This window comes from Oryctolagus cuniculus, chromosome 11, assembly GCF_051225735.1.
Source record: "Oryctolagus cuniculus isolate XC-2025 breed Fujian yellow rabbit chromosome 11, ASM5122573v1, whole genome shotgun sequence".
Lineage (NCBI taxonomy): Eukaryota > Metazoa > Chordata > Mammalia > Lagomorpha > Leporidae > Oryctolagus > Oryctolagus cuniculus.
The window spans coordinates 53,805,653-53,828,657 of record NC_142877.1 but is presented as its reverse complement, the minus strand read 5'-3'; the positions used below and the strand labels follow the sequence as shown (position 1 = coordinate 53,828,657).

Here is a 23,005-nt window from a genome sequence, read left to right as displayed (position 1 = left end):
GTCCAGGTGGGCGCACCAGAGAGATGAGAGAGATCCTGACCGATAGGAGCAGCTCTGCGGGAGACAGTCCTGGTGAGGCGCTGAAGAGCCCTTTGTGGAGAGAGAGACGACGGGGTCATTGTTACTTCATTCATTGATAGCACTCTGGGTCTCCTGGGCGCCGCGCATTCGCCGCGTTCCCAGCATTCCCGTGATACAGGCTCTGTACCCCCGGGGGCCTGCAGCATTCCATCAGGCAGCCTCATTAGAAATGTGTGCAGGCCGCAGGGACAGCGTTAGGGAAAGAGGGACCTGGAGCGGAGAGAAAGCTCAATCGGAGGCTTTTCCTGGAAGAGGGACCATGTGGAAGGGAAAAAACAGGACTTTGGAGTAAACCAGTTCTGGCCTCAGGTCTCCCATTCATGTCTTAAAGTGAGAGCCACACTACCTGCCAATTTCTTTGAGGCTCAGTTTATACATTGCTAGACTAGGAATCAGGAGATGACATTAAAAAGCTTAGTTTACTGCCTAGGTTATAATGTTTCTTTCTGGCCATTTGCTTTAGAAAGCTTTTATTTAATGAATAAAAATTACATAGGTACAGCTTTTGGAATATAGCGATTCTTCCCCCCCCCCATACCCGCCCTCCTACCCGTACTCCCATCCCACCTCCTACTCCCTCTCCCATCCCAGTAATTTTAATTATCTTTATATACATAAGATCAACTCTATACTGAGTAAAGATTTCAACAGTCTGCACCCACACAGACACACAAAGTATAAAGTGCTGTTTGAAGACTAGTTGTACCATTAATTCACATAGTACAACTCATTAAGGACAGAGGTCCTACATGGGGAGCAAGTGCACAGTGACTCCCGTTGTTGATTTAACAATTGACACTCTTATTTATGACGTCAGTGATCACCCGAGGCTCTTGTCGTGAGCTGCCAAGGCTATGGAAGCCTTGCCATTTTTTTTTTTTAAAGATGTTCCGCCTTCCCTTTCATTGTCTATATGAGCAAGATCACAGCCTGCCTGCATTTCTGATCTCCAGTTCATTCCCATTGTTGGCACTTCCCCCTTGGGATTTGATTGTGCCCCACTTACACATGCTGCCTAGGGCTTTATTTTTTATAGAAAACACACACAAAATTTATTTATTTTTATTTCTTTCTTTATTTCACAGAGTTAGTGAGAGAGAGAGACAGAGAGAAAGGTCTTCCTTTTCCGTTGGTTCACCCCCCAAATGGCCGCTATGGCCGGAGCTGTGCCGATTCGAAGCCAGGAGCCAGGAGCTTCTCCTGGTCTCCCATGCGGATGCAGGGCCCAAGTAGTTGGGCCATCCTTCATTGCCTTCCCCGGCCACAGCAGAGAGTTGTACTGGAAGAGGCGCAACAGGAACTAGAACCTGGCGCCCATGTGGGATGCTGGCACTGCAGGCAGAGAATTAACCAAGTGAGCCATGGTGCCGGCCCCAACAAAATTTATTATATTAAACCTTTTTTTTTTTTTTTTTAATATTGATTTACTTGACAGAGTTACAGAGAGGCAGAAAGAGAGACAGAGGTCTTCCATCCGCTGGTTCACTCCCTAAATGGCTGCAACAGCTGGAGCTGTGCCGATCCAAAGCTGGGAGCCAGGAGCTTCTTCTGGGTCTCCCACGCAGATGCAGGGGCCCAAGGACTTGGGCCATCTTCTACTGCTTTCACAGGCCATAGCAGAGAGCTGGGTCAGAAGTGGAGCAGCCGGAAGGCAAACCGGTGCCCATATGGGATACCGGCACAGCAGGCAGTGGCTTTACCACAGTGCTGGCCCCTAAACACTTTTTTTCTTAGAGATTTATTTTTTTATTTGAAAGGCAGAGTTACAGAGACAGAAGAGGATTCCGTCCACTGGTTCGCTCACCAAATGGCCACGACGGCCAGAGCTGGGCTGATCTGAAGCCAGGTACCAGGAGCTTCTTCCGGATTTCCCAACTGGGTACAGGAGACCCAAATAGTTGGGCCATCTTCTGCTGCTTTCCTAAGGCCATTACCAGAGAGCTGGATTGAAAGAGAAGCAGCCAGGACTGGAATAGTAAACACTTTTTAAAGAGGATTTATTTATTTGAGAGAGAGATCGATCTGCCATCTGCTTGTTCGCTCCCTAGATAGTCCCAACAGTCTGGAATGAGCCTAGCTGAAGCCAGGAGCTTCTTTCAGGTCTCCCACATGGATAGCAGGTGTCCAAGAACTTGGGCCATCCTCTACTGCTTTCCAGGCCATTAGCAGGAGCTGGAGCAGAAGTTGAGCAGCCTGGACTCAAACTGGCACCCATATGGGATGCTGACACTGCAGGCTGAGGCTTACCCTCTCTGCCCAGGCACCGGCCCTAGTAATGATCTTTTTAAAAATTCCTGTTGCTGGGGCTGACGCTGTGGTATTGTAGGTTAAGCCTTCACCTGCGGTGCTGGCATCCCAAATGGGTGCCAGTTCGAGTCCAATGTGCTCAATTTCTGCTCCAGCTCCCTGATAATGGCCTGGGAAAAGTAGTGGGAGATGGCCCAAATGCTGGGGCCCCTGCACCGATGTGGGAGACCTGGAAGAAGCTCCTGGCTCCTGGATTGGCGTAGCTCTGGCCATTGAGGCCATTTGGGGAGTGAACCAGCGGATGGAAGACCTTTCTTGTCTCTCCCTCTCTATAACTGTGTCTCTCAAGTAAATAAATATTTTTTTTTAATTCCTGTTTTCTCATGTTTTCCTGATAGCTAGAAACCTCTCTCTCTCTCTTTTTTTAAATATTTATTTTATTATTTGAAAGACAAAGTTACAGAGAGAGGCTCAGAGAGAGAGAGGTTTTCCAACCGCTGGTTCACTCCCCAGATGGCCACAACAGCCGGAGCTGCACTGATCCGAAGGCAGGAGCCAGGAGCTTCTTCCAGGTCTCCCACGTGGGTGTAGGGGCCCAAGGATTTGGGCCATCTTCTACTGCATTCCCAGGCCACATCAGAGAGCTGGATTGGAAGAGGAGCAGCCGGGACTCTGCTACTTCCTGTCACCCATATGGGATGCCGACGCTTCAGGCCAGGGCTTTAATCTGCTGCGCCACAGTGCCAGCCCTTAGAATTCTCCCTTTTTTAAAAGTTATTTTTGTTTATTGGAAAAGTAGAGTGACACAGAGAGGGGGAGAGACAGATTTTTTTTTTTTAAAGATTTATTTATAGAGTTTTTTTTTAAAAGATTTATTTATTTCAGACCAGAATTAGGGAGAGACAGAGATCTTCCATCTGCCGCTGGTTTACTCCCCAGATGGTTGCAACAGCCTGCACTGGGACAAGTCAGGAGCTAGGAGTTTCTCCTGGGTTTTCCACATGGGTGGCAGGGGCCCCAGCATTTGGACCATCTCCCACTACTTTTCTCAGGCCATTAGCAGGGAGCTAGCTGGATGGGAAGTGGATCAGCCAGAACATGAATTGGCTCCCATATGGGATGTTGGCGTTACAGACAGCAGTTTTACTTGCTATACCACAGAGTTGGCACAAAGAGAGCGAGCGAGCGATTAAGAGAGCATGCACGTGCCTGCTTCTGTCTGCTGGTTCACTGCCCACAAACCTGCAATAGCTAGGGCTAGAACATACTGAGGTCAGGAGCCAGGAACTCAATGCAGGTTTTCTATGTGGGTGACAGGGCTCCAAATACTTGGGCCATCGTCTGCTTTCCCAAACTCGTTAGCAGAGAGCTGAGTCGGAAGGGTAGTTGGAACTCCAGCCAGCGCTCCCATGTGGGATGTGGGCGCCCAGGTGGATGCCGGTCCTGCTGAGGCACAAGGCTCACTCGCACCGAGGGGCATTCTTGCCGAGAACCTCGGCCCTGTGCCTGCAATCTTAATTAAGCAAGAAAGATGTTCATTACACTATTATTTTGTTTGGAAAAGAATATGATGTATATTCCTTTGATGGTATATTATATAGCCTTTAAATGTGTTCATATTTAAAACCTAGAAGGTATTTGTGATGAGTGGAAACGATACAAAGTATAAAGTTACAAAATTACCCTTACAGTGTGGTTCTGGCTTTCCAAAAACTGGAAATAGAGTGAAGAGACATTTGACAATATTGAGGTTGAAATTTGTCATTCATTTTCTTTCCCCCTGTGGTAAATTTTCTGAATTAGGAAAAAGGCTAATGCCACATTTATCATGCTTTTCATTTTTGTGTGTGTGGGGAAAATTTAATTATTTATTTTTCCCCAAAGGAACCTTTTATTTAAGGAATACAAACTTCATGCACTTTTTTTTTTTTTAAGATTTATTTATTTATTTGAAAGGCAGAGTTACACAGAGAGAGAAGGAGAGGCAGAGAGAGAGAGAGCTAGCAAGCCAGCTTCCATCTGCTGGTTCACTCTCTAATTGGCTGCAATGGCTGGAGCTGAGCCAATCCGGAGCCAGGAGCCAGGAGCTTCTTCTGGGTCCTCCACGTGGATGCAGAGGCCCAAGAACTTGGACCATCTTCTTCTGCTTTCTCAGGCCACAGCAGAGAGCTGGATTTGAAGAGGAGCAGCTGGGAGTCAAACCAGCGCCCATTTGGGATGCCAGCACTGCAGGCAGCAGCTTTTTCCGCTATGCCACAGCACCAGCCCCAACTTCATGCATTTCATAAACATAACTTTAGGAATATAATAATTCTTCCCACTGTACCTACCCTCCCACCCACACTCCCAACCCTCTTCTTCCTCCCTCTCCTAGTTCCAGTCTTATTTTTCACTAAGATCTATTTTCAATTAACTTTATACCCATAAGATTAACTCTGTACTAAATAAAGAGTTCAACAAATTGTATAAAAAAGAAAAAAAACCTGTTCCTGAACAGTTGAGAAGGCTGTTCAAAGTCATTGCATCTTGAAGTTGATTTCACTTTTTTTAAGCATTCTTTTTTTGAGAAAATTAACTTTAAAGAAGAACCCAAGAATGATACTACTTTTTTTGCAAGCACTTAGACTGATGAAGCATAAAAATATCCTCCACTTAATACACTAAACTGAAGTAAATCTTTGAGAACAGGTTTTACTATTAACTCTCATAATACAACTCTCTAAGGACAGAGGTCCTGCATGGGAAGTTAGTGCACAGTGACTCCTGTTGTTAATTTACAATTAACACTCTTATGTATGACCTCAGTGATCACCTGAGCTGCCTTGACATGAGCTGCCTAGGCTATGGAGGCCTTTTAAATCTACAGACTCCTTCTGTATTTAGACAAGGCCATAAGCAAAGCAGAAGTTCTCGCCTCCCTTCAGAGAAAAGTACATCCTTTGATGGCCTGTTCTTTCCACTGGGGTCTCACTCACAGAGATCCTTCATGTAGGACACTTTTTGTGTCTTGGGTTTCCTTGCCTAAAATGCTCTCGTGGGCTTTTCAGCCAGACCAGAATGCCTTCAGGGTTATTTCTGATGTCAGAGTGCTACTTAAATATGCTTTTCACTTTAAAAATTTACTTATTTATTTGAAAAGCACAGTGACAGAGTGAGATATGGAAATCTCTCTTTTTTTTTTTTTTTTTTTTTTTCCCTAAGATTTATTTCTCTGAAAGGCAGAGTTAGAGAGCTCAATCTTCATCTGCTGGTTCATTCCCCAAATGGTCACAGTGGCCAGGGCTAGGCCAAGCCAAAGTCAGGAGCTAGGAACTCCATCTGGATCTACCACAAGGGTGGCAGGAGCTCAAATACTTGGGCCATCCTCCACTGCTTTCCCAGGCGCATTAGTAGGGAGCTGGATTGGAAGTGGAGCAGTAGGAACTTGAACTGGCACTCATTTGGGGTGCTGGCACTCACAGGCCCTGAGTTAACTCACTGATTGACAACACTGGCCCTGAGAGATCTTCTGTTTGCTACTTCCCTGTGCAAATGCTGCAAAAGCCAGGCCAGGCAGGAGCCAGGAGCTTGCAACTCCATCTTTTTCTCTCACTTGAGTGGCAGAGACTACTCAAATACATGGCATTGCTGTTTCCTGGCACATTAGCAGGGAGCTGGATGTAGAGTAGAGGAGCTAGACTTGACCAAACTTGAACTGGCACTGAGATACAAGATACACCTTTCCCAAGCAGCTGCATAACTTGGCGCACCACAACACCCACCCCCCTTGTTAGTTTTTGTTTTATCTGAAAGACAGAGCGATCTTCTATTTGCTGGCTCACTCCTCAGATGCCTGTCTGCAGCAGAGGGTCTGCGCCAGGCCAACGTTAGGAGCCAGGAACTCAGATTGGCGTCTCCTCTGTTGGTGGTCCAGACCCAAACACTTGAGCCCTCACCTGCTGCTTCCCCAGGTGTGCATTAGCAGGAAGCTGGAGTGGGAAACAGAGCCCAACTCAGACCAGACATTCTGATATTGGGTGTGGGCATCCCAGCTGGCGTCTTAGTCACTGTGCCAACTGCTTGCCCTATGTCATTTTTCAGTGACTGCGAACAATTTCAATCCTGGTCTTGGCCGGTGTGTGGCATAGCGGGTGAAACTGCCGCCTGCAGTGCTGCCGTGAATCTTGATGTTATCAGTGAATGTTTTCTGATTTCCAAAAAGAGGAATGAACACAGAGGCTTAAACTTGGTTTAGTAAGTCAGTGATGTTAAGGAGCAGGTACCTAGTTGCCCTCTCTTTATTTTTTATTATTCATTTGAAGATTCATTTATTTATTTGAAAGGCAGAGTTGCAGAGAGGCAGAGGCAGGGAGACAAAGAGGCCCTCCATCCACTGGTTCGCTCCTCAGGTGGCTGCAACAGCTGGAGCTGGGCCAATCAAAAGCCAGGAGCCAGGAACTTCTGAGTCTCCAATGTGGGTACAGGAGCCCAAGCACTTGGGCCATCTTCTGCTTTTCTTAGGCGCATTAGCAGGGAGTTGGATCGGAAGTTGAGCCTCTAGGTCTCGAACTGGATGCTGGTGCCACAGGTGGAGGCTGGCCCCTTTGTTTCTGTATTTTGATATTAGCCATTCTTTTTGTTGTTGTTAAAATTTATTTTTTAAATTTAGTTGAAAGGCAAAGTTACAGAGAGAGAGATATATTCTGTCCATTGGTTTAGGCCTCAAATGACCACCACCACTGAGGCAGGGCCAGGTAGAAGCCAGGAGCTTCATCCCAGTCCCACATGGGTGCAGGGGCCGACGCACTTGGTTCATCCTCCACTGCTTTCCCAGGCACATTAGCAGGGAGCTGGATCAGAAGTGGAGTAGGGCCGGCGCCGCGGCTCACTAGGCTAATCCTCCACCTAGCGGCGCCAGCACACTGGGTTCTAGTCCCGGTCGGGGCGCCGGATTCTGTCCCGGTTGCCCCTCTTCCAGGCCAGCTCTCTGCTGTGGCCAGGGAGTGCAGTGGAGGATGGCCCAAGTGCTTGGGCCCTGCACCCCATGGGAGACCAGGATAAGTACCTGGCTGCTGCCATCGGATCAGCGCAGTGCGCTGGCCGCGGCGGCCATTGGAGGGTGAACCAACGGCAAAGGAAGACCTTTCTCTCTGTCTCTCTCTCTCTCTCTCTCTCACTCTCTCACTGTCCACTCTGCCTGTCCAAAAAAAAAAAAAAGTGGAGTAGCCAGGACTCAAACTGGCCACCCATATGGGATGCTGGCGTTGCAGGAGGCAGCTTAACCTGTTGTTCCACAATGCCTGGCTCAATGTTAGCCGTTCTGGTGGGTGTGAAAAGATGCCTTACTGTGACTTTTGTTTGCATTTTCCTAATTATTAGTGATGTTGAACATCTTCTTAGGCTTGCTGGCCAGCGGCCCCCCCCCCCCCTTTTTATCTTTGCATATAACCATAAAAACCTCAAATTGTACTTGGATGCTTTAATAGTCTTTTTTGTTGATGGTTCTCTCCCCATTTACATATTTGATCATATTTAAATAACCTATTTATTCTCATTCTTACTCAGCCTACATATTACTTTTCTTAAAAAAATTATTTTACATGAAAGAGAGAGTGAAAAGAGAGAGATCTTCCAAACACTGGTTTACTCCCCAAATGACCACAACAGTTGGGGCTGGGCCAGGCCAAAGCCAAGAGCCAGGAACTCCATCTGGGTCTCCCACATGGGTACAGGGGCCCAAGTACTTGGGCCACCTTCTGCTGCTTTCCTAGGCACATTAGCAGGGAGCTGGATCAGAAGTGGGACAAGTAGGACTTGAACCAGTACCCATTCGGGATGCTGGTGCTGCAGGTGGCAACTTAGCCTTACACTGCGCCATGATGCCGGTCCCTCAGCCTGCATATTGAACAGTTAATCATTTGGATCCGTGTAACCTCTATACGCACAGTTTTATTTTTTGATCAGGTTTTACTCAGTAAATTCTCAATGTCAAACTATGTGTGCACTTGGAAGCTGTTCTCTAAGCTAGAGACGGGAATGCATGTGTCCAGGAAAGTTGTCATACTTGTTGAGTGGAATAATATTTTAAATTAACCATAGTAAATGATGAATATATGTGCTGTTTATTAAATTTAAACATGTTCTCGTGGGTCAAATTTTTTTTTTGACAGGCAGAGTGGACAGTGAGAGAGAGACAGAGAAAAAGGTCTTCCTTTTCTGTTGGTTCACCCCCCAGTGGCCGCTGCGGCCTGCGCGCTGCGGCCAGTGCACCGTGCTGATCTGAAGCCAGGAGCCAGGTGCTTCTCCCGGTCTCCCATGCAGGTGCAAGGGCCCAAGGTCCTGGGCCATCCTCCTCTGCACTCCCGGGCCGCAGCAGAGAGCTGGACTGGAAGAGGAGCAACTGGGACAGAATCTGGCGCCCTGACCCGGACTAGAACCCGGTGTGCCAGCGCCGCAGGCGGAGGATTAGCCTATTGAGCCACAGCGCCGGCAGATCGTGGGTCAAATTTTTAAATGAGATCCCAGGAAAAGTCTCTCTCTTTTTAAGATTTATTTTATTTTACTTGAAAGAGTTACACAGAAAGAGAAGGAGAGGCAGAGAGAGAGAGAGAGGTCTTCAGCTGGTTCACTCCCCCAGTTGGCCATGACGGCCGGAGCTGCGCCGATCCGAAGCCAGAAGCCAGGAGCTTCTTCTGGGTCTCCCACGCAGGTGCAGGGACCCAAGGACTTGGGCCATCCTCCACTGCTTTCCCAGGCCATAGAGGAGAGCTGGATTGGAAGTGAAGCAGCTCAGACTTGCACCGGCACCCATATAGGATGCCGGCTCTGCAGGCAGCGGCTTTACCCGCTAAGCCACAGCGCCAGCCCCGAAAAGTCTCCTCTGTACACCATAGCTACCGGTTCTGTTCCATAGACGCAAGCAGATGATCAGTTTTGACATGACTGCGTAGTATTCTATAGCACCTTTATTTTCACTGACTTTTTCTCTTGTAGTTGATTATGGAAGATTCCCACAAGAGTAACGCTTCAGAGACAGCGCCTCAAGCTGGTTCAGCAGTTCAGGGAGCTCACATTTCTCAACAGGTAAGGCAGGGGACAGCCAGGATATTGAGCTGGTTGGGAATGTGCTGTCTGTATGCAGACTTATCTGTTAGTTCTAATATTACTAATATTCATAGAAAAAAATCAAGGAAAAAGACTTTAAGTGGATTTGATTGAAATATCAAGACCATTCTGTTTTGTTTTATACAAAGTATAGTTAGAGTTGTTTCAGTATGCACTTCTCAAAACATGAAGAAACAGATTTGACTTTACATGATGCACAATTTTTACATTTTTTTCAGTCTAATTTTGTTGCCACTTCAGATAAAAGTGAAAAAATTATTTGACTTTTGAGCTAACTTGAAACAGACTAAATGATTTTTTTAAATTTTTTTAATTTATTTTTTTTTTTATTTTTTGACAGGCAGAGTGGACAGTGAGAGAGAGAGACAGAGAGAAAGGTCTTCCTTTGCCATTGGTTCACTCTCCAATGGCCGCCACGGCCGCGCTGATCTGATGGCAGGAGCCAGGTATTTATCCTGGTCTCCCATGCGGGTGCAGGGCCCAAGCACTTAGGCCATCCTCCACTGCACTCCCTGGCCACAGCGGAGAGCTGGCCTGGGAGAGGGGCAACTGGGACAGAATCCGGCGCCCCGACTGGGACTAGAACCTGGTGTGCCGGCGCTGCTAGGTGGAGGATTAGCCTAGTGAGCCGCGGCGCCGGCCCAACTAAATGATTTTTTAAAAGATTTATTTATTTGAAAGGCAGAATTAGAGGAGAGACAGAGATATAAATGATCTTTATAAGCAGATTTATCACAATACATAGGAAATTTTTTTGCTGAACTGGGAAATAAGCATGTTAGAGAATTTAAGTAAAATGACAGGTTTGTATATTATAGGATTGACATATTTTATTCTGGACTGTGTATTCCATGCATCTTGACAGACTTCAAGATAAATAGCTGACAGTATTTGCTGGCAGTGGTAAGATTTGAACTTTTAAGCAAAAAATTGGAATTTTAGAAAACTTATATTCATCTTCATGAATTTAGCACTAACTGACTTTTTAGATACAAAGTTATCTTACGCACTGATGCATGAGTATGAGGCCCATTCAAAGTGCAAGATAGAACAACGCATTTTAATGTTAAAAGAATGTGTAAGGTTTAGACTGTGTGAACCTGCATAGCACATAAACTATAAGAACAATGGCTTGCTGAGTTACGCTGTGTTATCTAACAATATCTACAGTTTTCTGAAAAGGCCACTTACAACACTTTACATTTCCAACTGCATTGTGGTAGATGTCTTCATGTATCTCAACCAACGCAATGGAGAGCAGTATATTTAACATAGGATTTGATAAGAGAATTCAGCTATTTTCTGTTAAACCAGACATCAAAGGGATTTGCAGAAATGTTAAAACCTTTTCCCTCACTAATGATTTTGAGAAAGTCTAGTTATGTTAATGGAATGTATAATTTATGCTAACATATAATCAATTTGATTATTTTTAAATGGGCTGTTGAATATTTATAATTGTTTTATTTTGATTTTAGATATGATAGGAGCCACATAAATGAAAGTTTTTTTGTTTCTCAGTGATTTTCAAGAGTCTAAAAGGGTCTGTGACCAAAAATTGTGAGAAGCAGGGGCCCACAGGGCTGCTCCTTCAGCCCTGACACATCCTCCCTAGTGTTTGGCTGTATGGTGAATAACAGCAATATTTTTCTCCAGGTGGTACTGTGAAAATAATGTGGAGTCGTCTTTTGGTTAGCTTTCTGTTAATAGAGCCCTTTACAGAATGTTTCTTTTTTTGAGAATACTCAAAAGCATATTATACTGAGTCAAGAGTTCAACAGTTTGCACGGAAAAAAAAATTGTTCTTCAACAGTTGAGACAAGGGCTGTTCAGAGTCATTGCATCTCAAAGTTAATTTTACTTCTTCTTTTTTTTTTTTGAGAAACAATTAACTTTAAAGAAGCACACAAGAATGATACATCTTCTTCTTCTTCTTCTTAAAGATTTATTTTATTTATTAGAGTTAGAGAGAGAGGTAGAGACAGAGAGAGAAGTCTTCCATCTGCTGGTTCACTCCCCAGATGGCCGCAACAGCCAGAGCTGCACCGATCTGAAGCCAGGAGCCAGGAACTTCTTCCAGGTCTCCCATGTGGGTGCAGGGGCCCAAGCACTTGGGCCATAGCAGAGAGCTGGACTGGAAGAGGAGCAGCCGGGACTAGAACCCGGCGCCCAAATGGGATGCCGGTGCCGTAGGCAGAGGATCAACCAAGTAAGTTGATCTACTGCTTTCCCAGGCCACAGCAGAGAGCTGGATCTGAAGAGGATCAGCTGGACTGGAACCGGCGCCCATATGGGATGCCAGCACTGTAGGCCTGGGCTTTACCTTTCTGTGCCACAGCACCAGCCTCAAGAATGATACATCTTTTATGAGCAATTAGGCATAACTATAATTTATGATATGTAAGACCTCCATTTAATACATTAAAAGAAAATAAGTTCTTGAGAACCAGTTTTATCATTAATTAAGAAAGCACCTAAGAAAACAAGCAATGGAGTTGGTTACAGAATGGTTTTAATTCAGTTAATTTTTATATTTCAGCTAGTTTTGTTTAGATGTGAATTTTTTTTATTTGACAGACAGTGAGAGAGAGAGATGGAGAGAAAGGTTTTCCTTCTTTTGGTTCACCCCCAAAATGGCCACTATGGCCGGTGCTGCTCCGATTCGGAGCCAGGTGCTTCCTCCTGGTCTCCCATGCGGGTGCAGGGCCCAAGCACTTTGGCCATATCAGAGAGCTGGACTGGAAGAGGAGCAGCCGGGACTAGAACCCGGCGCCCAAATGGGATGCCGGTGCCGTAGGCAGAGGATCAACCAAGTAAGTGAGGCACAGCGCCAGCCCCTAGATGTGAATCTTTTCTTTCCTTTCCTTTCCTCTTTCCTCTTTCCTCTTTCCCCTTTCCCCTTTCCCCTTTCCCCTTTCCTTTCCTTTCCTTTCCTTTCTTCTTTTACAGGCAGAGTGGACAGTGAGAGAGAGAGAGAGAAAGGTCTTCCTTTGCTGTTGGTTCAATGGCCGCCACAGCCAGCGCGCTGCTGCCGGCGCACTGCGCTGATCCGATGGCAGGAGCCAGGTGCTTCTCCTGGTCTCCCATGGGGTGCAGGGCCCAAGCACTTGGGCCATCCTCCACTGCACTCCCTGGCCACAACAGAGAGCTGGCCTGGAAGAGGAGCAACCGGGACTAGAACCCAGTGTGCCGGCGCCGCTAGGTAGAGGATTAGCCTATTGAGCCACAGCGCCGGCCTGTGAATATTTTCTAAGTGTCTCCAGAAACATACTTGTGGAGGTGGAATAAGTAAATTCCTAGATGGTAAATCACTTAATGGTGGTTTTAAAAATTACGTTACTGGCTTTATATCCAAATTCTTGTGGCTTAAATACTTTACTAGACTCTAAATTCTGTAGGGAGACAGAGTCTGACACAGTAATTGAGTATAAGCTGACATAGCACCGAAACAAAAGTCTGCAGTTTTTTTAGTTATCGGCAGCTGAACAGATACCAGCTGGTGATATGTGCTGACATATTTACCTGATAGAGCTGGGCAGGACAGAGCGGGAATTGTTGCTGGGGCCAGGGAGATGTCTCCTTGCTATGCAAGTTAATTAGAGAAGTCCTGTCTGTGCTCAGAGACTGATACGTGCTTGATATGGTCAAGGGACAGCAGAGTGGCCCCGGCGTCGGGGGAGGGATGAGTGCAGGCAGAGCCTGGGGTAGGCCTCGTAGGCCACTGAGATCCTTGTGTTTTAATCTGGGAGAGACAAGAACCATTGGAAAAACACGTACACATGCACACACACACATATACGTTTATGATTATATATATACACATATGTATATGTCTTTATTATTACTAAATTATACTTTTTATTTGAAGGGCAGAGTGACGAGAGAGAGAGAAAGGGTAGAGAGAGAGATCTTCCATCTGCTGCTTCACTTCTCAAATGACCAAGACAGCCAGGTCTGGGCCAGGCTGCAGTCAGAAGTCTGGAACTCCATCTGAGTCTTTTATGTGGGTAACAGGGGGCCCAGGCATTTGGGCGATTCTCTGCTGCCTTCCCAGGCACATTAGCAGGGAGCAGGATTGGAAGCAGGGATAGGAACCAGTGCCCAGCATGAGATGTGGGCGTCACAAGTGGAAGCTTAACCCGCTGCACCATGTAACGCGAGCCCCACCACTGGGATATTTTAAGTGAAAACATTGTCTGACCAATATTTTCAACAGATCACTCTGACTATTTTCTGGAGTGGAAGCAAGAAAACCAGTTTTTTAGGCGTTGACAGTAATGTACATGAGAGTGGACAGTGGCTTGAACCAGGATGTAGCAGTGGTGGTGATGAGATGAAGTCAGTTTTGGATTTGCTTGTGAGGCCAGTGATGTCTGTTATTGGATCAGATGTACAATTTAATTAAAAAAATTTTTTTGTATGTAGAGCTTCAGAAAACAGTTGAGTTTAACTCTGCAGTTTTTGGCTTGGGTAACTGTAAGAATGGGTTGCTGTTTCCTGATTTTTCTTGCTTTTCTTTTTGGGGGATGTTGGTAATCAGGAATTTGGCTTTTCGGTGTGTTAAGTGTGGAATACTATCTATTAGTTTCTTCGCTGCTAAACAAGTTTCCACAAACTTAGTGGAAAAAGCACAAAATTTATTACCTTTCAGTGACTGTTGGGTCAGGATATCTTAGCTAGGTTCTCTGCATTGGGGTCTCACCGAGCACTCAAGATGTTGGCTAGGGCTGAGGTGTTTTTTTTTTTTTTTTTTTTTTTTTTTTTTTTTTAAGATTTATTTATTTATTTGAAAGGCGGAGTTACAGAGAAGAGTTAGAGACAGAGAGAGAGGTCTTCCATCTGCTGGTTCCCTCCCCATATGGCTGCAACGGCCGGAGCCATGCTGATCCGAAGCCAGGAGCCAGGAGCTTTTCCCGGGTCTCCCATGTGGGTGCAGGGGCCCAAGGACTTGGGCCATCTTCTGCTGCTCTCCCAGGCCATAGCAGAGAGCTGGATCGGAAGAGGAGCAGCCGGGACTAGAATAGGCGGGGCTGAGTTCTTAACTGTAGAATAGGTTAAAGAAGAATCTACCTTCAAGCTTAGTTTTTTGGCAAAATTCATTTCATGTGGCTGTAGGAGTGAAAACGTCAGTTTTTGCTGACTATTAGCTGAAGGCTGCCAGCATTCTGTTTTTTTTTTTTTTTTTTTTAATTAAGATTTATTTATTTATTTGAAAGTCAGGCTGCCATTGTGGTATAGCGAGCGGGTAAAGCCACCGCCAGCTTTTGGACCCAAGCATTTGGGCCCTCCTCCTCTGCCTTCCCAGGCACATCAGCAGGGAGCTAGGTCAGAAGTACAGCAGCTGAGACGTGAACTGGCGCCCATATGGGACGCAGCAGGTGTCACAGGCAGCAGCTTTACCCACTACAGCATGGCTCTGGCCCTTCCCTCTGCCTTTTGACTCAACTTCCTGCTAATGCATCTGGGAGGCGAGTGACTACTGAAGTACTTGAGTCCCTGCCACCCACGTGGGAGACCCGGATGACATTCTTGGATCCTGGGTTTGGCCAGGAGCAGCCCTGGCTGTTGCGACCATTTGTGGAGTGAATCAGCAGATGGGAAGATTTTTTCCTCTTTCAATAAAAATAAGTAGATAAATGTTGAAAAAATAAATAAAAATTTGGAAATGATTTCTGACTTCTACCTAAGGTGTGAAAAGCTAGAAAGAGTGTTTTTCTACCCTCAAGTCAGAATAACTTTTATAATCTACAAAATCATAACTTTTCTTGACCTGTGAGGCAGGATATGGACCTGCCTCGTTGGTGGCTGATCACAGAAAGGAGGCAGAGCTGTTATTTAGGGGAAGAGAAGAATTCAGCTGAATTTTTAATGACTTGCTCAAGTCCAGGTGTAGGCAGCCATGAGGTTATACAACCTTTTAGAGCTGCAGGCTGGGGAGAGTTCACATCCTCTTTTTGTTTTTGAAGATTTTATTTATTTGAGAGGTGGAATTGCAGAGAGAGGGAGAGGTCTTCTATCTGCTGGTTCACTCCCCAAATGGCCACAACAGCCAGAGGTGGGCCAGTCTGAAGCCAGGAGCCAGGGTATTCCTCTGGGTCTCCCATGTGATTGCCGGGGTCCAAGCACTTGAGCCATCTTCTAGAGCTTTCCCAGGCTATTAGCAAGGAGCTGGATTGAAAGTGGAGCAGCTGGTACAGGAACCGGTGTGCATATGGGATGCTGACGCTGCATGCAAAGACTTAGCCTACTGTGCCACAGCACCAGCTCCAGTTCACACCGTCTTAGAGAGTCCTTTGCAAGGTCTCCATCAGTTGCTCATGAGAAGGATTGAGGGAGGAGAGACCAGAGAGAAACCTGGCCAGGTGGTACGGGGGGAGGGGGATGGGGGACCTTTAAGCAGCTGAGGAAAGAGAATAAATCCTGTCTGGGAGAAATAAATGAAAAAACTGACAACCCTGAGGAAAGGTCAGGAAACCATCCTCTACTGGGAGAAAGTTCCACTCTGCAACGCAAGGGCGCAGGTTCTAACTGAGGCTGAGACAGGGCCCCGACAACTGAGGACGTCTCAGCAGCGATCTGCTACCCCTGAGGAAAGGACAGACGATGCACGGAGATGCATGAGCCCTGAGAACAACCCTCTGACAAGCAGCCCTACCCTAAGCAAGTCCCATAGGAGAACCTGAAGCTGGCAGTACCCTTAAGGTAATCATAACAAGGAAACCCAGGCCCAGCTCAGTGCTTACAGAAATTTGACTCAGTCCCTCCCTCCAGCACACATGACACTATATGGCCTGGCAGAAGAGGTGTACCTGTTTCTAGGCAAAAATAATATCCAGGCAGAAATATTTTCAGTCTTTACTATCTTATAAATGATGTCCAACATTCAGGCAAAAATTATGAATATAAACCCCAAAAGCAAGTCACTGTCAGGTATCAAAAAAAGAAAACCAGAATCAGACTCAGGATGAGCAGCTGTTACACTGTCAGATCATGAATTAAATGAACAATGAAAAATACAGTAAAGGCTCTAGTTGGAAAAGTAGATAATGTGCGTGAACAGAGGGGGAATTTCAGCAGGGTTGTGGGACCTGTATGAGGGTCAGAGGAAAGGCTACCAAAAAATGGTGACAAACGGTGAAGGGGTGTTTGGACTTATTAGTAGGCTTAATGTGGCTGAGGAAAGGATCACTGAACCTCAGATTGATCTACAGCAATTGCCCGGATGGAAAAGGGGGAAAAAGAGCAGGGAGAGAAGCAGGGCAGGGCACCCAAGGACTAGGAAGATGCTCATGTAACACAGGCATACTTGGTCACTTGATGACATTACTCGGGGTGAGTACAGTCGGACCTGAGGTCAGGAGAACCAGGGCTTTCTAACCTTTTGGTGTTTGGGAGATTGAAAAGGGGTTGTCACTGAGTAGAAGGAAAGCCAAGAGAAACTGGGGTCTTAGAAATAAAGAATGAGGGCTGCCATTGTGGCCGAGTGGGTTAAGCCTCCACCTGCAGCCAGGAATCTCTGTGGGATACAACACAGGGAGTGGGGGGCTGAGGGGGGTGCAAAAACAGGCTTTGGAGGTGAGAAGGCCAAAATCAGAGACCTGGGTGTGGAAGGATATTGGGTGTTGTATATGGAATTCACAAGTTATGCCACGAGTATATATATGGAGAGAATAGAATGATCCTGGTGCTAAAATCTCTCTCTTCCTCTCTCCTTCTCCCTACCCATCTCCCTCTCCCTCTCTAAAGATTTATTTATTTGAAAGGCAGAGTGACACAAAGAATGGGAGAAGCAGACACACACACACACACACACACACAGATTTTTTGCTGGTTCACTCCCCAAATGGCCCCAACAGCTGGGTTTAGGCTATTCTGAAGCCAGAAGCCAGGAACTCCATCCTGGTCTCCCACATAGGTGGCAAGGCCTCAAGTACTTGGGCCATCTTCCTCTGTTTTTCCCAGGTATATTAGCAGGAATATATATTGGAAATAGAGTTGTTAGGACTTGAACTGGCACTCTGATACGGGACGTTGGCATCACAACAGTGACGTAACTCACTGTGCCACACTGCTGGTACCCTGGTTCTAAAATCTTAAAGAAACAAGTGGGAGCAGGGATTTAGCCTAGCAGTTAAGGCGCCTGCATGCCGTGTTGGAGTGCTTGACTTTGACTTTCTGCCATCGCAGAACCTGAGAGGCAGTGGTAATGGCTCCAGTAATTGGACTCCTGCCACCTGCCATGGTAGACTTAGATTATATTTCTGGCTGTGGCCTCAGCCCAGTTTTGGCCATTGCAGCATTTGATGCGGGGAAGTTGGACCATCAGATGGGAGCATGCTCTTTCTCCCCGCCTGCTCTCATCTTCTCTCTAAATTGTGTGTGTATGTGTGTGTGTGTGTGAGAGAGAGAGAGAGAGAGAGAGATTGGGAGAGCGAGCACATGCGTGCTGGTGGGTGGTGTTTGGCCTATCGGTTCAGATGCCTGTATCTCATCTTGGCATGCCTGGGTTCGATACCTGGCCCTTTGGCTCACTCTAGCTTCCTGCTAATGCAGACCCTGGTGGGTAGTGGTGATGATCCAAGTAACTGGGTGCCTGCCACCCGCAAGGGAGTCTTGAATTGAGTTTACATTTTCCAGTGTTGGCCTAGCTCTGCCCATTGTGGGCATTTGAGGAGTAAACCAGCAGGTGGGAGTTCTCTCTCCCTCTATCTTTTTCTCTGCCTCTCAAATAGGTAAGTATTTTTAAAAAGGATTTATTTATTTATTGGAAAGAGAGAGACAGACACAGAGATCGATCTTGTATCTGCTGGTTCACTCCTCAGATGACAGCAACAGCTGAGGCTAGGTCAGGCTGAAGCCAAGAGCCAGGAGCTTTATCTGTGTCTCTCCCATGGGTGGCAGGAACTCAGGTACTTACTAGGTGCATTAGCAAGGAGCTGGATCAAAAGTAGAGGAACCAGGATTCGAACTGGCACTCCCATAGGAGATGCGGGTGCCCCAGAGCAGTGGCTTAACTTACTGTGTCACAATGCTTGTCCCAATAAATAAACACTTTTTAAAAAGAAAAATAAGAGAATGTGACTGCCTCAAGGACAGTCTGTCGCTGTGGAGTCTGGAAGCTGGATGTTTGGCAGGAGGATGTTGAAGAGATGGTGCTGCTCAAAGGAGAGCCCAGTGTTACCTCCACAGGAAGAGGAGGGCCTCAGCGCTCGGTGAATTCCATTTACTGATAGGCTGTGTGTAGGTCCAGAGGCAGCCTTGCTTAGTGCAAAGGACAGTTATAGTCAGAAGACCCGGCTTGAATCCTGGCTTAGTCATGTAGTGACTGTGGAACATGGACTGCCGTCTAGCTTCCTTAGGCTTGGTGTTCATCCCCTGAATCGGAAATTCAGTCCCTGTCTCCTACGTGGGTGATAGGGATTCAATTAATTGAGCCGTCATCACTGCCTTCTAGGATTTGCACTGATGAGAAGCTGTGATCAAGAGCAGGGAATCTTACCCAAGAACTCTGGTATGGGACATGGGTGTCTTTTTTTTTTTTTTTTAAGGCAGTGGGATTTTTTTTTTTTTTTTTTAAGATTTATTTATTATTTATTTGGAAGAGTTACATACAGAGAGAAGGAGAGACAGAGAGAGAGAGAGAGGTCTTCCATCTGCTGGTTCACTCCCCAAATGGCTGCAATAGCTGAAACTGAGCCGATTCGAAGCCTGGAGCTAGGAGCTTCTTCTGGGTCAGTCTCCCACGTGGGTGCAGAGGCCCACGTGGGATCAGAAGTGGAGCAGCTGGGACTCCAGCTGGAACTCCATCCCACATGGGATGCCTGCACTGCAGGCTTGGGGCACTGCACCCACTAACCCACTGCACCGCACCACCAGCTCCTACTCTTCATATTTATTTGTTATTGTTCTGTCTCAGGTTTTGGCCTGATGATTTAGAACCTAGAACTTTCAGAATATAAGTGAGGCCGAGGACAGAGAAGTACCAAGCTGTACAAAAGGGTCTGAGATGTTACCTTGCTTGTAAGCTAATCAGCTAGTTTGCCTCATGGATGCTGGCAGAAGACATGAGAGTTCAGGGTTAGAGAAGGTTAGAGAAGGGAGACTTTATCACTCACAGCACTGCAGACACGTGAGCTTCACATTTGCCCCAGGTACATTGCCCTCTGAGTCCACTGGGGGATGCAGAGTTTCTCAGGTCACCTGCAGTGGGTTTGCGACATTGCTAAGGCACACCAAGCTTGGGAAACTCCATTCTCTCTCTCTCTCTCTCTCTCTCTCTCTCTCTTTTTTTTTTTTTAAAGATTTATGTATTTATTTGAAAGGCAGAGTTACAGGGAGAGAGGGACAAACAGACAGAGGGAGAGATCTTCCATCTGCTTGTTCATTCCCCAGATTTGCCCTGCAATTGCTGGATTTGGGCCAGGCCACAGTCAGGAGCCTGGAACTCCATCCTGGTCTCACGTAGGTAGCAGGGGCCCTACCTAGTATGTGGGCCATCTTCTGCTGTCCCAGGTGCATTAGAAGGAAGCTAGATCAGAAGTGGAGCAGCCAGGACTCAAACCAGCACTAAGGTGTTACAGGTGATGGCTTAGCCCTCTGTGCCACAGTGTTGGCCCCAAGAAAATGCCAGACTCTTAAAAGAGAGCTGCTGGCAAACTTGTCTAACCTTTGCCCTGGAGGCAGACATTTATCTTTATTATTCTGCACAGCAAACAGATCTACCCCTCGCTCTGAAGGGAGATGCCTTTTTTCTCAAGGCTTGTTCGCTGTACAGACATCCTTGAAAAGATAGTCCTGGACAAGGCAGTCAGTGCCTTTGCGCAGAAGATGGGGAAAAACCCAGGAATCCCGCGGAGAATTGTTTCCCCCGACCAGAAGGGTGTGACAGTTGATCTCTCTCTTTATCTAGCCACCTCCTTATTTCTGTCTTTACAGCCTTTTTTCAGATGACACAAAACTAGATGATTTTCTTTTGCTTTTGTCCCATGTATCTTTTTTTTCTTTTCCACAATCCCCATATACTTACTCTCTCTTTGTGTGTATGTGTAGAGTTTTGCTTTTTGTTTGTTTTGAAGATTACTTTATTTTTTATTTGAAAGACTAAATTACAGAGAGGTAGAGGGAAAGACAGAGAGACATCTTCCATCTGCTGGTGCATTCCCCAAATGGCTGCAAGGGCCAGAGCTGGGCCAGACTGAAGCCAGGAGCCAGGAGCTTCTTCCAAGTCTTTCACATGGGTGCAGGGGCCCAAGTACCCAGGCCATCATCTGCTCCTTTCCCAGGCACATTGGCAGGGAGCTGGATTGGGAGTAGAGCGGTTGGGAGTCGAACTGGCACCCATATGGGGGTGCAGCTTTACCCACTATATGGTAGTGCCGGCCTCAAGTTTTCCTTTTTAAAGAATAATTTTATTTGAAAGTAATGGAGATAGAGATTTTCCATTCCACTCCTCAAATACCTACAAGCTGTTCCAGGTTGAAACCAGAGCCCAAACCTCATGCCAGAGCTCCTGTGCAGATGACAGGAACACAAATACTTGAGTATCAACTGCTGCCTCCCAGGGTATATGTTAGCAGGAAGCAGGAATCAGAATTGGAGCTTGGAGTTGAACCCAGGCACTTGACAGCTGTGTTAAGCACCTGCTCCTAAAATCGTGCTTTTAAGTCAAAAAAATTTTTAAAGATTTATTTATTTATTTGAAAGAGTTACACAGAGAGAGAAGGAGAGGGAGAGAGAGAGTTCTTCCATCTGCTGGTTCACTCCCTAATTGGCCACAATGGGCGGAGCTGCACCAGTCTGAAGCCAGGAGCCAAGAGCTTCTTCCGGGTCTCCCACGTGGGTGCAGGGGCCTAAGCACTGGGGCCATTTTCCACTGCTTTCCCAGGCCATAGCAGAGAACTGGATTGGAAGTGGAACAGCCAGGTCTGGAACTGGAGCCCATATGGAATGCTGATGCTTCAGGCCAGGGCATTAACCCACTGCACCACAGCCCAGCCCCTTTTTAAGTCAAATTTTTAAGAACAAAATAATGCCAGATAGTAAATAACAATCACAGAGAAGTTCTCCCAGTAATTGCCTTTATTTGCACTTCACTGGGAATACGATGTTCAATAGTAAACTGTGTACTGGCTGCTCAAGGAGGTGGAGGCAAGGGGGCGTATTTGAAGGCAGAAAGCAACTTATGTATTCAATTATTATTATTGTTGCTCAGAGGAAAGCTTTATTAATATGTGTCACGGAGCAATTTGCATAAGCCACTTGGATACAGAGTAGCTTGGGGGACCAAGGCAGCAGTTGGCACCTGTTCTTTGATAGAGGCGCCTTTGGCAAGTGTTCTGTCCAGAGCATCTTGTCTGAGTTGTTGCTTTCCTACAGAATGTTAATGATAAATTGTTACAGAACCTTGGGTTTATGTGCCAGGCATACAAAGCATGAGGTGAGTGTAGAATGAGCAGAAATCTTTTTGGGCCTTTAGAAAGTAGTTGAGACAGTATTTACCTTAGGCATCTGCCTTCCCACTTCATAACCTCCTGGCTCCAGTTTTGGCTGCATTTGACAAGGACAGTTTCATATTGGCATCAGCTTTCACAAAACAAAATATTTGAAATATTTTCATCTAGTTCTTTGTAATTGGTGCTGGAGAGACTAATTGGCTGTCTGTGACCTTGGTTTCATGGATGCTGACAGAAGTCATGAGCGTTCAGAGTCTTTGTTCTCCAAAGCCTGTTCACGGGTGATTACAGAGTGGCTTAGCACATGCAATGTGAATCTAGCATAGAACCTAGCACATGTAACATTTGTTGAGTCTTTTAATCTGTTTAATCTCAAACTTTTATTCTTGATGGTCAGAAGATTGCCTGGATTTGCTTATCTGACACCACCACTATCCTTTCCAGTGTTTTGAAAAAGTATTTATATGAGATACAAAGAGTGAGCAAGTTCCTGTCTGCTGGTTCACTCCTCAAATGCCCACAACAGCTGGGGCTGAGCCATGCTAAAGCCAGGAGCTGGGAGCTCAGTGCAGGTTTCCCACAGGTGTTAGAGCTATAGATTGAACATTGAAGTTCAGTGTGGTACATGGGGGTCTTTTTTTTTTTTTTTAATATTTATTTATTTGAGAAGCAGAGTTACAGGCAGAGAGAGGAAGAGACAGAGCTAGGGGTCTTCCATTCACTGGTTCACTCCTAAGATGGCCACAACAGCCAGGGCTGGACCCAGGCTGAAGCTAGGAGGCAGGAGCTTCTTCCAGGTCTCTCATGTGGGTGCAGGGGCCCATGCACTTGGGCCATTTTCCACTGCTTTCCCAAGTGCATTTGCAGGGAGTTGGATAGGAAGTAGAGCATATGGGACTCGAACCAGTGCCTATACGGGATGCCGGTTCCTCAGATAAGGGCTTAACCTGTTATGCCACAGTGCTGGCCCTGGGACATGGGGGTCTTAACTTGTATCATAATGACTAGGCCAAATGTCTATTCATTCCCCTTACAATTCTTTAGTGTATGGTTTCTTAAAACATGATACTTTAACATTACTGGTGGTTTTACAGATCCCTTTAAGTGGTACATGGATGAAT

The 23,005-nt window shown here is 46.3% G+C and overlaps 1 protein-coding gene across 3 annotated transcripts in view; it reads left to right on the top strand.

Moving 5' to 3' along the window:
- ATF1 (activating transcription factor 1) overlaps positions 1-23,005 on the top strand; it is a 61,693-nt gene that overhangs the window by 1,541 nt on the left and 37,147 nt on the right. For all 3 annotated transcript variants that reach the window (XM_051846304.3, XM_070052229.2, XM_089308325.1), the window contains exon 2: positions 9,301-9,390. In XM_051846304.3, the coding sequence (XP_051702264.1) occupies positions 9,307-9,390 (84 nt within the window). In that variant the 5' untranslated portion in view covers positions 9,301-9,306. The remainder of the gene's footprint in view (positions 1-9,300; positions 9,391-23,005) is intronic.